Below are 12,233 nucleotides of genomic sequence, written 5' to 3'. Positions count from 1 at the left end.
TACATTACACTACTACACACTACTACATTACACACTACTCCACATACACAGTCAGTGAAGTCAGGACGTTCAGGGGAATCAAATGTCTGATGGAAAACATGAAGAGTTGGCTGACATTTTGGAAACCGTCCCCAGCTTGTGTCGAGGAAACACAACTGAAGCTAGAACAATAAATAATAGTGTAAGTTTCAAAACATGAAGGATGTAGTAGGAGTAGTAGATATTCATTTACACAGGCCTTTCAAGTGTAACAAATGAAGTACAATAACATAACAAATACTGAAAATCTCAGATTTGATCAAAAATGGTCAGATCTGTTTTTCCGCAGCTGTGAGAGGCAGTTTTTCAGGCTCTGACATTTCCAATTAAAGTCAACAGGGACTGGCTTTATGAATAATTGGGCATTTATGTGTGCCATACTGTTTTTTGACCCTCCAGTCCTTAAATAGGGATATTTCCATGAATGACATCAAGTTGTTTTGAAATGAAAGACAAACAGCCTCAGTTAAATACCAAAGTAATTGTTCACTGTATTTTGTCTGATAAACATGAGGAATAATCATAAATAGACTTTTGCACATTATGTGAGGACTATCCTGAAGAGTGGATGCTTTAACAATAAATGGACATCTGAAATAAATAAGAAAAATAACAGCAAGGGTTATTTAGATAAACAAATCTGAAAGCAGTTCTTTAAAAGAAATATTGGACAGTACTGAACACAAATAGAAAATGTACGATGCAGATCAGGCTAAATGACAGGGCTGAAATATGTCTCTCAAATATAGAAGCAAAGTACAGGATCTAATAATCTTTTGTTCTCTGCACACCACTGAAACACAATATTTAATAGAAAATGGCACAACAGCATATCAACTGTTGAAACTTCCATTTTTGGAAAACTTTATGCCCATTTTAAATTAATAAATTGTTTAAGAAAGGTGGGACAGGGTCATGTTTACCTCTTCAAAACTCTAAAAAACACTGGAGGAGCTTAGGAACCATAGAGCCCAATGGCATGGACACTGCAATTGGTTTTCAATCACACTTTACACAATGTCCCAATGTTTTTGGAGACATGGTTTCATTAAAAGTAAAAGATCTTATTGAGATAAAGTCAGGGGGTATTTTACCTAACCATACAAATAATAAATACCCTAACTGATGTTATCACTCCACTCTGAGTAATAAGAAATCACTTAAATGTTTTAAATAAAGGACACAATGTAGGGCAGCGTAAAGTTTATTCAATTATTTTACATTTGTCTGAACTTACATTTTTACAAACTCATCTGTTTTAGTAAGAGACCTAAGTTAAGAATTACAATGAATGAACTGTTTTTCAGCAGAAGTCTTCTGTATTAAGGAGGATTTTGTAATTTAAAGTATATATAAATATATCTGAGTGGAAATTTTTTCTGATTTTTAAGATCTATTTTCTTACTTTTCCACCTTTTTTTAGATAGGACACTGGATAGAGCTGGGACAAAAAAGAGAGAGAGGGGGTTAGGACATGTGGGTAAGGAGCCACAAGCCAGACTTAAACCTAGCCCACCAGGTTTAATCACTTTGGCTGCCAGCTCCCCATGTTGTTGAGATTTTATATAAATTAATAGTTTAGTCCAGTCCATTGTTTTGCTTTTGAAGCCTCAAAAGAAAATCATGTGGTTCCTCGGCTGAAAAGTCTCCCTCTGCCTCTCGTACATGCTGACGTATGACCTGAGAAGGTCCACCATTGTTTTGGCCTGAAAAAGGAGAGAAATGTTGTCATTTTATAAAGACACATACATTATATTTGATGCACGTTTTCAGACCTCGGCATCCACAATGAGACATTTTTGTCCTGTGTAATCCGATGAATAAATTCAGATTCATGCCATGGAGAGATAATCCAACAGGGAGCTGAAGACACGCATCATAGTAACTTTGTATGCCACATCAAAAATGCTATCTTCAATCAACTGAAACTAGGGTTTTTGTGTATATTTTCAATTTTCAAAAGTAATAATGCAATAAAAAAAATTCAAATTGTGCTTATATATAACAGTAATAAATAGAGGATAAAGCCAGCATACATTTCCATTATATTCTGATGCCTATAAATGGTAAAACCATGCCAAATTGTGTTTTTTAAAGATTCAGCAGGCATTTAAGGTGTGTGTAATATTTGATACATCCAGTCTATAAGCTCTCATCATCATCCTTTAAGAAATGTATTCTCTTTTGCAAATTAATTGAGCCAATTAAAGCTTTAAAAGGCATCATTTGATACATTAAAAGATGAAACTGAGCATGCATTTTTTAAATATGCAATCAGCTGTAACATGTAATTAGATGTTTGTGTGGGTCACACGCTTTTAACTTATTTTCCCAACTCATTTTCAATGTCAATAAAGTTAATAAAAGAAGAAACACTCATTGGTGTCGGGAAATATAACCTTTAGAAAAACAGATATGTATTATTTTTCTCTCTTGTGTTTTCATTTTATTCTGAAATAATATAATTGTCTTAACAGTGTTGTTATACATGTGATGTCAGCTGAGTTCCTATTTTTTCTTTTAAGGATTTTTTTTATACTATGGATTTAAAGAGTAAGATTTAATTTTAAAATCAGATGGTTTAAGGAAAATTACTACAATCAGAGTGAGTGATCGGCTCAGACTAATTTTAAAACAAAGTTTCAGGGACTTCTTCTGCAAGAAACATGACCGAAAGCCTCTCACCTGTGTGGTTTCACAGACGAAGTTGACAGTATTCACCAGTGTTCGGATGGTCATCTGGAAAGTATTTCCTTTGCTCTGGTAGTCTGTGATGCGGCTAAACTGGTGCATGACCAGCAACTCCTGAAATGTTCACAGTATGATCAATCCACATGAAGCTGCATAGATTTATGCACAATTACCCTAACACAAATATGAGAGTATGAAAAGATCCTAACAGAAAAAATATGACACGTCCATATTATAACCTGACACTCTGCACTGGATCAAAGTGCTTTTGAATCTATGGTATTTACTTATCTATTCATTGTTGACCTTCTTATTTTATTTCAATGCATCTATTCAATTTCACATTTATCAACATTGCCTAAAAAGCAGAGCATTTCTGGGGAAGCATGCCCTTGGACCCTCCAAAGTTTGGGCTAAGCCCTGTATATCTAACACTTCTGCCACTGCTCCTAAGGCTGTAATCACAGCTCCAAAGAAGATTTTTCAGGTTATATCGATTATGACAGGCCCAGCAGACAAAGCCGTGTTGAGTCCATGAAATTTATAAAGGTGCCTCATCTGCTTCTTTTTTTTTTTTACAGTCAAATGCTTTACCCATTGCAAATATTGGCGGAGGAAAACTAAAAGACTGATGGGTTCCTTGGAGGGCAAGCATCAAAATAACTATTCAGATACAATCAGTCTAATTGCTGATGGCCTGTTTGCTTTTGTAGCTTAATAAGAGGCAACGGCAATGACTTCAGATTGTTTCATAGCCAGCAAAAAACTGATCACAGGACTTTAAAGTATTAATTTTAAGGCTTATCTCGGCGCATACCTTTGTCTCTGGGTCTATCAAGCTCACACCTTGCTTGCTGACAGCAATCCGTAGTATATTTGGGTAGCTGTATTCACATGTTTGCTGCAAAGTCAAATTAAAATGTAATATAAATAAACAGTTTTCCCAATTGGTAATAAACAGAATAAGCAGTATTTTTAATCTTTGTGACTCACTTTGACTTCAAAGAAGGCACAGCCGAAGGTCGGCCAGCTTGAAATGGTTTTCAGGAAGGCGATTTTGGCCTCATCCACAGTGATCCCGCTCTGCTTGTTGTAGGAGGAGATGATATGCTGCAAGAAGAAAAGATGACTAAAAGTCAGTGGATATCCATTACACTGGACGCTACATAATTTCTATAAAGATCCTTTGCTACCTTCTTCCATTCATCTGGTGACATGAGTTTGATCTGGTCAGCAGGAACCAAATGCTTTAACATTTTGGGGATCATGACAAACTGTGACCTGTCTGAATCCACCTGAGTTCTGAAGAGCAGCCCGGCCAGCTTGATCATGTCCTCTTTGGAGCAGGTGTGGTACCCTTTCAGGTACTTAGGCTGTTCCTGTAGGAAGAAAAAACAGAAGTCATGCATCACCATGATGTTGTGTGTTTAGAAAGAGAAAATAGATCAGAATTAAGGGTGTTTAGTTGAATACCTGTGGGAAATGGAAGTTTAGGTCTGCAATCAGGTCTTTCTCTGGGCTCACATTGAACCAGAGCTTCCTCCTGAAGAGCACCTGGTATGGTATGTTGGTCTGGGAGCCTGGGAAACAAAATTTGAATTGTAAATATGGAGTTAAATTGATATCAAGATATGAAGTTTCCCCATGATTCATTACCTTCTCTGCCTTTTTTAGCTTTCTTCGGAGCATCTGAAGTTTGCCTTAAGCTGTCAAAGAAATATTTGTCCTCCTCCATACTTGAGACCTGAGAATCCAAACCAAACATGTCAGATGGAAAAGAAGCATTGTCCTGTTCATAACTCTGTATTTCTAAGAGTCTGTATTTGTACAAATCAAACGGACACTTGTAAATGTTTTAATTATGTTACAACGTAATTTAAGGTTAAATTCAACAAAATCTGAAGAATAAAAATACAGCAGGAATGTCACCAAACTCTCACCTTGTGTTGTGTTTTCAGATATAAGCCGTATCCTTCAGTTGAGCCAAGTTTTAGCAGAGAGGCGATAGTGAAGCACAACTCTTTGATTGTGGTCGTCGATGACACCTCAAATATCTGCATCAAAACACAGACAGTGATTTAAGAGACAGCAATGGAAAAAATAGAAAGTGTTATTTTCAACACCACTAATGTGCAGTCATGCAGAAAACGGAGGAGGCACTGTGTATCAAATTGAATAGTAGACAGTGTAATTCTAATTAAATCAAATGGTGACACCAGTGAAGATGCATTGCCCTAAAGTTCTGACATAAATGGATATCTCATCTTTACAGACGTTTGTTTGTCTTACAGCGTCAGTGTCATTTGGGAAGTGGATTTTGTGGAAGATCTGGGAGCTGTTCTGCTGGATGGCTTCCACTTCTACCATGTGGGGAGGAAGCTTCCTGGGCTCCTTACTGAGGGCACAAAGAAAAACATCAATATTACTTTATCAAAAATACACATAAGTACACATTCTCTCCTTTTATTAATGGAAACAAGTTCATCAAGCTTGACCATGCTTGAGTCTTAAAGTAAAAATCTGTCTTGGCATCAGTTTTTTTTTTAATTGAATGACTGATTTTACATGAAATACTCATAGGTCCAACAATTTTAGGGTAAATATTAAGCTGTGAGTGTACCCTGAATATCACTAAATGAAACTAAAGAATATACCTTTGAATATGATAAAAGATGGATGGCATGTCAGCTCCCAAATGTGAAACCAAAACATTTACAGCTCCCACACATTTTTCTCACATTACTGTTTCTTTTCGTCAATTATTATTTAATACGGATTTATGACCCAATGGGAAGTTTAACTTAATTTTAATGGGACATAGCATCATGACTGATTATTTTTTACAATTTATAGGTAGGTACAGAACATCAATAATACAGCTCCATTGTACAAACTATGGCTAAAAATGATGTCACTACCACAATATGTCAGCATTTTTGATGGGGGTGTTTTGGCTTTACTTGTGTACCTTGGGGGGAGCTAGAGATGCATTGTCCACCTTTATATATAGTCACTGGTTCATATGGTGGGAGGACTTTACTGTCATGTCATTAAATCTGATCATTTATTATTTCTATGTCAAACTCCATGCTGACCTGAGCATCGCCTTCAGCCTGTGCAGACAGTCTAAAGACAGCTGTTCTTTTGGTCGAGACTCCAGGAAGCGCTGAGTGTGTCTCATCAACATTTGACTAGGTGGGAACAAACCTGTACACAGCCACATCAGCTGCCAGCCTCGCTCCACACTCAACCTGATAAACAATAATTCATAGAGGATTAGAAATGTTCGTTTAATTTAAACGTGAATTCTTTTTGAAATGTAGAAAAAGACTGTGTGAGTACATGCTGGTGTTCCCAGTCATCTGTCTCATGATCTGACAGTAGATCTCATCCTGCAGATCTTCATGCTGTGTGGCTGGACCAAAGATCTGGTCAGTGAGCTCCAGAGGAGTGCGAGCTTGTTTGATAGGGTAGTCACCCATGTACTTAAGGATGGGTGGCAGAAAAGGTTAAGGACAACAGCAGGTAGGTTCCTACATATGTTTGTGTGGCTGAAACACATACATGATCCCACATATATTGGTGTCAGGTAAGCCCATGTGGGCTAGGCATATGATTCTATGTATGGAACACGAATAAAAAAAATTCAAACTATGTATTCAAAACACAAAATTATAAGGGATACATTTTTTTTAAAAATAAAAAGCACACATTACAAACTGTTTGATGTTTGGGAAAAAAATCTACACATAGGAAAAGTAGCAGAGGGTGCCGGTCTGGCACAGTTGTGAGAGCAGGTGCCCATATTACCTGGTAATCCAGGTAATGTTTGGTGCATGTCCTCCCCCACTCTAGCCCCCCAAATTCCCTCTCTCTCTCCAGCTGTTCTGCCAAACATGAAGACAAAACACCCCCCAAAAATATCTTAAAATAAAAGTAACAGATTAGACTAGTGATTCCCAAAGTTGTGCCTGAAGTTATCAGCAAGGCTCACTAAGGCTAAATAAGACCTTGTGCATTGTTTTGCACTGCTAGTAAAGCCCGGCAAATTCTGAGAAAAGACTTAAAGGTAAATGTGGGGTCAAGAACAAATCTACAGTAGATGTCACAACCACTAAAACAAAGTCATGTCTTATCCTCAGCTAAGACAACAGGTATGAAAGAAAGAGACACACCTTCCCTTTGCCCCATCTTAATTGTTTAAGATAGTTTTTTAAAAGTATTGATATACAGTATATTTATGTGTTGATGTGTGCAGGTGGGCTTGAACCTATTTTCATCTACCAAAGAAAGGCCCAGCAGAAAGAGTTTCAATTTTTGAATAGTCGCATTAACATGTGCAACAGTATCTCTAGTTGTTGCATATTTGCAGTCTTTATTTCTCAAGGCACACCAGTGTGCCTCGACACATCATTTGGGTACCACTGGTTTACAGCAGTGACTCCAAAAATGTGGGCCGTGGCCCCCTTGTGGTCAATGAGGGTACTGCAGGATGTCGTCTTTGTGTTATAATTTACTATTCGAGTCTAAATAAAGATGGATCTATAATCTTTGCATCTTACATATAAAGCCTATGTCTATTTGCCATCCCCTTTTGGACAATCTGTCACCAGTACAAGGTCCCAATTCACAAGTGATAAACTCATGGAAAACTAAACACACATCTACTCTTTTTGTTTTCCTTTGATATGAGGACAGTTTATGAAGATGATGGGGTAATTCACTGAGAAATGACTACTACTAATAGTACCAATTAAACTGACTAATCAAATGTCCATATTATCACAGGAAAGGAGATCAAATAATATGGATACATGTACGCCCTTCTGTAACTATGCGCTTTTGAAAAGGTCTTTTTTGTGTGGTCTATTGGTTCAGTCATGTCTTGTTCCATCTAAGGTCCATCATTAGAGATTTAACGATATTGTAAATGTCGTGGTGATGTGCTGACAATGCAATGTGCAACTGTTGTTTGATAAATGCAGATGTCACTTTTTCCAAGTCTTCTTTGTTGTTGTTTTTTTTCATTTATTTTCTTGACACCAGAATAAAAACTGTACCTTGGACTTGTCGCTGAGGTATTACTGTGAGATACATCAATATTTTTCATTTTATACAATTTTGTGGTTGAAAATTTGAAAAAAAAATCAGTTGCAATTTCTTACAGGGAGGTGGTGGTGGGTCCTGATGCCCTACCAGTTGAGAAACAGTAAGCCAACAACTCGATAATGCTCTTTGTTCCCTTGCAGGGCTGTTATAAGCAGACTCAACTCACATGCTCCCCAGAGAAGAACACACACAGTGAGACATCTGCTGGTGCATCCCTGCTGTGCATGTATTTGTTGAGAGGCTCTGTCTCATGTGAATATGGAGCCTCTTATGCAACAGTGTTAAAAAGTTGCAAGTGCATCTGTTGTTGTTGATAAACTTCAGTAGCAAGTTTGATACCAAATCATCAACAGCAATCCTCATCCATACTTGCAGTGTTGTGGATAAAACAATATGAGATTAAAGTTTGGGGCAGGACATTAGAAATGTTCAGCTAATAAAGAAATTTAAACGCTGAGATCCACATGTGCATTGATAACCCAAAATAGTTAAAGTAAAGTCAAACAGGCCTTAACTCTGAAAGATGTCTATTCCTTTAAACCAGGATTGTGCATTTTAAAGGATATCAGTGAAGGCGTTGCAGGCCAGGCTGCTGAGTTCAGAGTTGCGTACGAGGTTCCTCATCAGTGGCTGTTTGAGGGGTTCTTTCGAACAAGCCCACAACTTCTCCCTGCTGGCCGCTCGGCCCACACCCTGCCGACCCGCATCTTTACCTGCAGGCCTGTGACACATAGGGCAAGCAGAGTTATTCATGGCTTTTTTGTCTTTAAAACATCCAAAATAACTTGAATTTTATTGAAAAACAGATAAAGCGGCATAATAGCAATGCTTAGAAGAGTCTGATCACACTATCATCAATCAAAAAGACTAATATAATAACTTTACCTGAAGTTCTCCATTGCAAACTCTTTAAGAGAAACAGGGGCCATTGTTTCCTCTCTCTGTGGAGCACTTTGTGCTGCTGAAGTTATCTTTGAACCTGGAATGAGCAGCTCCTGTTTGGTCAGAGGCAGTTCATTAGTTTTACCACAAGATAGAGCTCATGTCACTGTCTCACAGTGCTGTATACATGAACCTGAAGTCTACCTTTGTTTCATGTGTGTAGAGTACACCCGGTGTTTGTGCTCCTTGGGATACTCAGATTTAAGTCTCAAGTGAAATCTATAATACTAAATGTATTATATCTTTTTATATGTTGATTGAAAGTATATATACAGACACCTGTAACAGACATAAATACACTTTTCATTTACTCTGTCATACTGTGATTAAGTGTTTTTTCCTGTTTCTTCAGCTCTTGACTTACTTTTCTTGTATTCCTGGAGTTGCAAAATTACAAAGGAACATAGGAAAAGTCTGAACTTAGTGTTGTAATGGCAGCATGAAGTGACCTCGTCGGCCTATCAGAGCAACCAGGTTATTACTGAGAGAAAACAAGCCTTGTATTACTGACATTACAAGAAAATAAATCAAGATCTCACGAAGGCAACTAAAAATTGAGCATATAGGGTTAGTTCAAGCGCTGCCATATAATTAAGATCAGCTGATCCCCCGCAAGCCCTCATGACTCTCATGCTCGCCCTAAGCATGCCATTGGCTAGTTGCACTCATGCTGCCATATTTAAGCTGTTTTAGCCTGGTTAAGCTTTGCTGCCCCCTCTGCATGCTTTTTGCAACCTTCCTCCATCCCAGCTCCTCCTTTGTTCTGCCTCTGACTTAATCAATCTAATTTTGTTGTCACCGATGCCTGCTCTGCTCTGGGGGGTTTTCTGCTTCTCTCCCTGCCTCAAGCTTTCCTTGTAGGCACAGGAAAGCCAGGAAAATGTGGTATTTGATGCTTTCCACGCAGACTCATAGAAGGACAAGGGGCATCCCAGAACAGTCACAATCATAAAAAACGGCAAAAGGAGCAAATTAATAACTGCTAATAAAGAAAAATATTTTTACTTGCAAATAAAGTGTTTCTTGACAAAGTGGCCATGACTGAAATAAGTAATCATGTGAAAAGGAGCATTATTATGATGTGATAACTAGGTTTTAAAGTCCAGATCTTGAGTAAACAACCAGATATGACTTGTTATTATGGGAGATTGATGTACAAACAATATGAATGGATTCATGTCTGCTCAAAGTTTCCTCAATTCAATTTCTTACACTTTATTCCTTTATGCATAATTCCTATAATGGTTATGTGTTTAATTTTTCTGGGAAATATTCTTTTACAGCAGTTAATGGCACTTTTTTCATGAGTTCTACCTCATTCTTCAGTCAAGTGGTCCTTTTCAGCAAGTTTTACATTACAAAGTGTGAGGTATTTATGTTACTCTACCAGTATGTCATCTGAGGGTTTGCTGAGAGTTGGCAGAAACTGCAGTGAGTCCGTATGAACTACTCCGCTGTCGCTGGTCCGCTGGTTGGTTGCCCTGATCAGCTTGTCTTTGGGAGGATAATGTTCATCTTTTTCTACCAGCAGCAGGTCTCCACGCTTAAATGTTAGGAACATTGGGTCGTCTGAAGAATGGGAAAGAAAAACACAGAAAAAAATGCAATAAGTACTTTTACTGCACGGCTTGAGAGTAAGGATGTCCATGATTTTTAAGCTATGCATTTGAGGAATATGCAAAAACTGAAGCTGAGAAAATTACATGGTGAACCCAGCCATCTCAATAATTTTTGTGGACCTAGTTATCTTAAGAACATTCAGTGCATTTAAAAATACTCCAAAAATATCAAATGTAGAAATTAATCAAAGAAAGAAGCTGATGAAAAAATGGTCATGATTCACACTTCATGGCCACATGATGCATGGCAAAATTTGGTGACTGAAGTTCAATCAGAGCATGTTATATACAGTTTAGATTGACAGAATGGCACCATCAAGTAATGTTTATTTCAAGATCTAAAAATGTTTATCAGGATGATTTAAGGACAAAAAGTAAGTCTGGCCCTAAAACTGCTTTAACAGTACATGTGTTTGAGGTTGCTATCCCACACCGTATACATGGTGTACATGCTGTGGTCTCATACCTTGTTTACCAGAATCATATTGCACCACAGCGTACACCGAGCGCTGTCTCAGCCCCTTCAGGTTTTCCTCTATCAGTGCTGCCATGCCTTCAGCTTCAGGAGATGACAGGACAAACTCCCCTCTGATTGTGGCCAAGCTCACTGACTGAACACTCAAATGTTCCTCACTAGACAGATGAAAAAACAGGGTTTACATTTTCTAAGTACCTGGAGAAACTGGAGACTTAAACAACAGTTAACAGGGAAACTTAATTGACTTTTTATGCTGTTATCATTTTAAAAACTTTTCTCATGGACAGCAGTCTAAATTACAGAGTTATCAAATAAAATAGAGACACAAATTAAACTCTTCAATCCAAATCTTTTTAAATGATTTTTAGTCTTCTGCTTCTATTTCCTCCTTTTGTCTTAAATCTCTGTCTTTTGTCTGTTACTTACATTCCTTTTTTGTACTTTTGCTTTAAATTCATATACCAGTATATTTTCTGTGCCTTCATAATGAGTGCATTTACATGGACTTCTGTCATAGTTTAGATCATTCTGTTTAGTATCCCATTTTGTGAGCGGGCAAAGAAAACGTCGTATCCTTGTCTTGATTTTATGAGAAATGTAATCTTGCTTCCCTGAGAACCAGGAAATAAAACAGGATACTGTGGCATGTTTATGCCATATTGATTTTCTGCCAGCTGCAAACTACCTGGCAAGGCAGTGGCAACTAGGGTCTCATTTCTGGAGCCCCATAGAAACTGAGTTTTTTAAAAAAATCATTATTTACATTTGGGCTTTTTTGCCTTCATTGGAGATATAAGACATGGATTGAATCAGACACAGGGATGAAAGAGTGGGGAGGCCAGACCTGAACACGGGCCACCCGTGAACATGGGGCACGGCCTTACCACTAGGCCATCAGCACCCCTAGAAACCCCCAGAGTTTTGTCTTCCAGTCATGAAGAATCAGATATAATTGGAAGTTTTGATGATTCCACTGCTCCCTTGTCCTTTGTGTTGTCTGTGGCAGGCTGATATCAGTCTGAGATGAGGACATGTTTGATATTTGCTGTCACTACCCTCTCTTGTTGCTGAAAATAAGGTGGATACACCACATCTGCAACATAATGTCAGCATTTAAGGATGCTCAGCCAGTGGTGTAATTTTTCTGAAATTTAAATATATCAAAGAAATATGAATAACCATGCATCTCTCTGCGAATGTAAATGCCATATCTGGAATGTGATCAAAACTGGAAAAAGGCTCATCTGAGTCCATGTTAATGCACTGATTGTCTTGCATGTTGTCTGGGTTCTGTTCTGCTGTCAACAGCTTATCCTGTTAACCTTGTTGGTCGAAAGGCTTTGTCAAATCTCATT

At 37.9% G+C, this 12,233-nt stretch overlaps 1 protein-coding gene across 1 annotated transcript in view; it reads right to left on the bottom strand.

Moving 5' to 3' along the window:
- Window positions 1–1,244: 1,244 nt before the first annotated feature.
- Window positions 1,245–12,233, bottom strand: part of LOC121519559 (unconventional myosin-VIIa-like) — a 46,477-nt gene continuing 35,488 nt past the window's right edge. The window contains exons 36-50 of the mRNA XM_041802306.1: window positions 10,867–11,033; window positions 10,169–10,350; window positions 8,725–8,834; window positions 8,406–8,560; window positions 6,073–6,226; window positions 5,826–5,981; window positions 5,020–5,125; window positions 4,671–4,784; window positions 4,387–4,474; window positions 4,204–4,310; window positions 3,924–4,109; window positions 3,724–3,840; window positions 3,548–3,631; window positions 2,725–2,844; window positions 1,245–1,745 (exon numbers count right to left, since the gene is read on the bottom strand). Coding sequence (XP_041658240.1) covers window positions 1,650–1,745; window positions 2,725–2,844; window positions 3,548–3,631; window positions 3,724–3,840; window positions 3,924–4,109; window positions 4,204–4,310; window positions 4,387–4,474; window positions 4,671–4,784; window positions 5,020–5,125; window positions 5,826–5,981; window positions 6,073–6,226; window positions 8,406–8,560; window positions 8,725–8,834; window positions 10,169–10,350; window positions 10,867–11,033 — 1,942 coding nt within the window. The 3' untranslated portion in view covers window positions 1,245–1,649. The remainder of the gene's footprint in view (window positions 1,746–2,724; window positions 2,845–3,547; window positions 3,632–3,723; window positions 3,841–3,923; window positions 4,110–4,203; window positions 4,311–4,386; window positions 4,475–4,670; window positions 4,785–5,019; window positions 5,126–5,825; window positions 5,982–6,072; window positions 6,227–8,405; window positions 8,561–8,724; window positions 8,835–10,168; window positions 10,351–10,866; window positions 11,034–12,233) is intronic.

This window comes from Cheilinus undulatus, linkage group 13 (genome assembly GCF_018320785.1).
Source record: "Cheilinus undulatus linkage group 13, ASM1832078v1, whole genome shotgun sequence".
Classification (NCBI taxonomy): Eukaryota; Metazoa; Chordata; class Actinopteri; order Labriformes; family Labridae; genus Cheilinus; species Cheilinus undulatus.
This window is presented reverse-complemented; position numbering and strand designations above follow the sequence as displayed.